This window comes from Carlito syrichta, unplaced genomic scaffold, assembly GCF_000164805.1.
Source record: "Carlito syrichta isolate Samal-C Ts95f unplaced genomic scaffold, Tarsius_syrichta-2.0.1 Scaffold276793, whole genome shotgun sequence".
In the NCBI taxonomy this organism is placed as follows: domain Eukaryota; kingdom Metazoa; phylum Chordata; class Mammalia; order Primates; family Tarsiidae; genus Carlito; species Carlito syrichta.
In genome coordinates this window covers 55-2846 of record NW_007220889.1, presented here as the reverse complement: position 1 = coordinate 2846, position 2792 = coordinate 55, and the positions used below count along the sequence as shown (strand labels likewise).

The 2792-nt window shown below is 37.1% G+C and overlaps 1 protein-coding gene across 1 annotated transcript; it reads right to left on the bottom strand.

Annotated features, from left to right (window-relative positions):
* Positions 1-1462: 1462 nt before the first annotated feature.
* On the bottom strand, positions 1463-1775 carry LOC103254360 (transcription and mRNA export factor ENY2-like). The gene has a single exon (XM_008052464.2). It carries the CDS (start codon positions 1757-1759, stop codon positions 1463-1465), a length of 297 nt encoding a protein of 98 aa, XP_008050655.1. The 5' UTR covers positions 1760-1775.
* Positions 1776-2792: the final 1017 nt, after the last annotated feature.

The following is a 2792-nucleotide window of genomic DNA, read 5'->3' as shown; positions in this document are numbered from 1 at the left end:
GATATGAGCTTATCAAAGGGATATAAAGTTGAACTGGCTCCTTGAAAGTCATTTGGCATATTTAACAGGTTTAAATATACTTAAACCTTTAAACCCTAATTCTTCTTTTAAGACTATACCTGATATAATTACTCACAAATGCAAGTTCAAATTTGGGTATGAAACAGCAAAACTGCTATTTCTGAATAATATATGTTTTACTCATACTTTGAATACTATGCAGCTTTTTACAGTTAGAGTCAATTATAATTTATTTTCAGATATATGCAAAATTGATAAATATATTATTTATGTGAATACATAGGATTGTGTATATCTGTTAATATACAAACATTATTGCTAATTATGGTTACTTCTGAAAAGGAATATAGATTTGCATTTTGGGGGCTTTTCACTGAGCACATGATCTATATGTAATTAATAAATGATAACTCAAAGAAATAGAAAAAAATTGGCATGTGTTTTGCTTTTTTCCTGATCTTTGATTTAGTGCAGAATGGCATAAGAAGTTATGCCTTGCCAGGCTCGGTTGCTCAGCCTGTAATCCCGTGCTTTGGGAGGCTGAGGTGAGTGGATTGCCTGAGCCCGCGGGTTTGAAACCCACCTGGGCAATTTGACATGACCTCATCTCTACAATAAAAAAAAAAAAAAAAAAAAAAAAATCAGCCAGGCGAGGTAGCACGTGCCTGTAATTCCAGCTACACGAAAAACTGAGACAGAAGGATTGCCGGAGCCCAGTGGGTCGAGGCTGCAGTGACCGGGAGCAACCATGCACTCCAGTCTGTGGGACAGAGTGAGACTCCAACTCAAAAAAAAAAAAAAAAAAAAAAGTTATGCGTTAAACAATAGAATTAGAAAAGAATTTCATTGACCCTAAAAGTCAAATACATTATAAACTTTAATCCTTTATTTGGGAACTTCTGTTGCTGTGATATCAAGGAAAGTGACAATGATCCATCAAAGTTTATCTGATAAATATATAGAGAAAACCTTAAAATATAACCTTATGTTGTAGAGGGTTTGTGCCAGTTCTGATAATATGTATAAAAAGTTCTTTAAGAGTTGCTGTTCTTAGAAAAATGTGATTATGTTTGTCTGCTTGACAGTCATCAGTTTTGCTAAATTTTCTTATTAATTCTGCTATATTAGCCTAAAGTGCTTTTAGGAAGTCTAGAACACAAACATGTAATCTGTGAATAATGAAAGCTGCAGTTCTTTCTCTTTTTTTTGCGTTGGAGTCTCACTCTGTCACCCAGACTGTAGTGCAGTGGCCACTCGGGGCCACCACAGCCTCGCCTGCTGGGCTCCAGTGATCCTTCCGCCTCAGCCTTCCGAGTAGTTGGAAGTACCACGCCCGGCTGATTTTTTGATTTATTGTAGAGATGGGGTCTCGCTGCCCAGGCGGGTCTCGAACCCATGGGCTCAGGCAATCCATTCACCTCAGCCTCCCAAAGGCACGGGATTACAGGCTGAGCCACCGAGCCCGGGTAAGAAATGTTCTTATTCTTTGTAGGAGCTCCTTCTTTACACTGTCAGGTACCAGGGCTCTGCCTTTTGGGGTGATTTCAGCCACCAAGTCATCAACAGTAATGTGTTCTAGTCCTTTTTCTTTAATTACCTCTTTACAGTGTACCTTCAATTGATCCTTCCAGACACATTCAGTTAATTTAGGTCTCAGCAACTCTTTGAAGCATTCTCTTTTTCCAGTTTCTATCAATTTTTGGTTAATTGCTGCTCTCATCTGCGCATCTTTGTTCATCTTGCTAACCACACTCTTCGGCTGCCTGGACTTAGACCCTCAGTCGCTCGGGCACCTAAGCACAAAGAAAGCTCGAGATGTGTTTTCAAATGCCATTTGCTAGAATCTTGTTGAGAAATTTTACATCTATGTTCATAAGGGATATTGCCCTGTAGTTTTCTTTTTTTTGTTGGATCTTTACCTGGTTTGGGTAGCAATGTGATGTTAGCTTCGTAAAATGATTGGGGGAAAATTCCATCTTTCTCAATTGCCTGGAATACTTTCAATAGGATTGGTATCTGTTCTTCCTTGTACATTTTGTAGAATTCTGCTGGAAAGCCATCTGGTTCAGGGCTGTTTTTCGTAGATAGTTTTCTTATGACAGAGTCAATGGGTTGTTATTGGTCTATTTATTGTCTTAATGTCATCTTGTTTCAGCCTGGGAAGGTTGTGTGATCAGAAAGTCCTTCATTTCATTTAGGTTATCAAGTTTGTTTCTTATAGGTGTAGTTAGTAATCTCTGGTCATCTTTTGTATTTCTTCGGTTTTCAGTTGTGATTTGAACTTTTGTATTTCTGTTTGTTTTTATTTGGGCTTTTTCTTGGTCATTTTGGCTAGGATCTCATCTATCTTGTTAATTCTTTCAAAGAACCAGTTTTTTGTTTTGTTGATGTTTTCTGTGATATTCTTTGTCTTCTGTGTCCCGTATTTGGGCTTTTATTTTGGTGATTTGGATTCTTGTGCTAAAGTTGGGGTATTGGTGGTCTTCTCTTTCCAGCTTCCTTAGGTAATTAGTTAGGCTCTCAACTTGTGATCTTTCTATTTTCTTGATATGTGCTCGTAAAGATATAAATTCCCTCTTAGAACTGTTTTCATGGCATTCCAGAGGTTTTGGTAAGATGTTTCTTCATTTTCATTTGTTTCCAAGTATTACAGTGTAGTTTTAATTGCTTACTCCAGTGTAACTTTATTTATAACCCCCTTCTTCATGTTCCTATTGTCAAAAATATTAACGTTTGTTATTTTATAGGACCAAGATATAATTTTATAAATA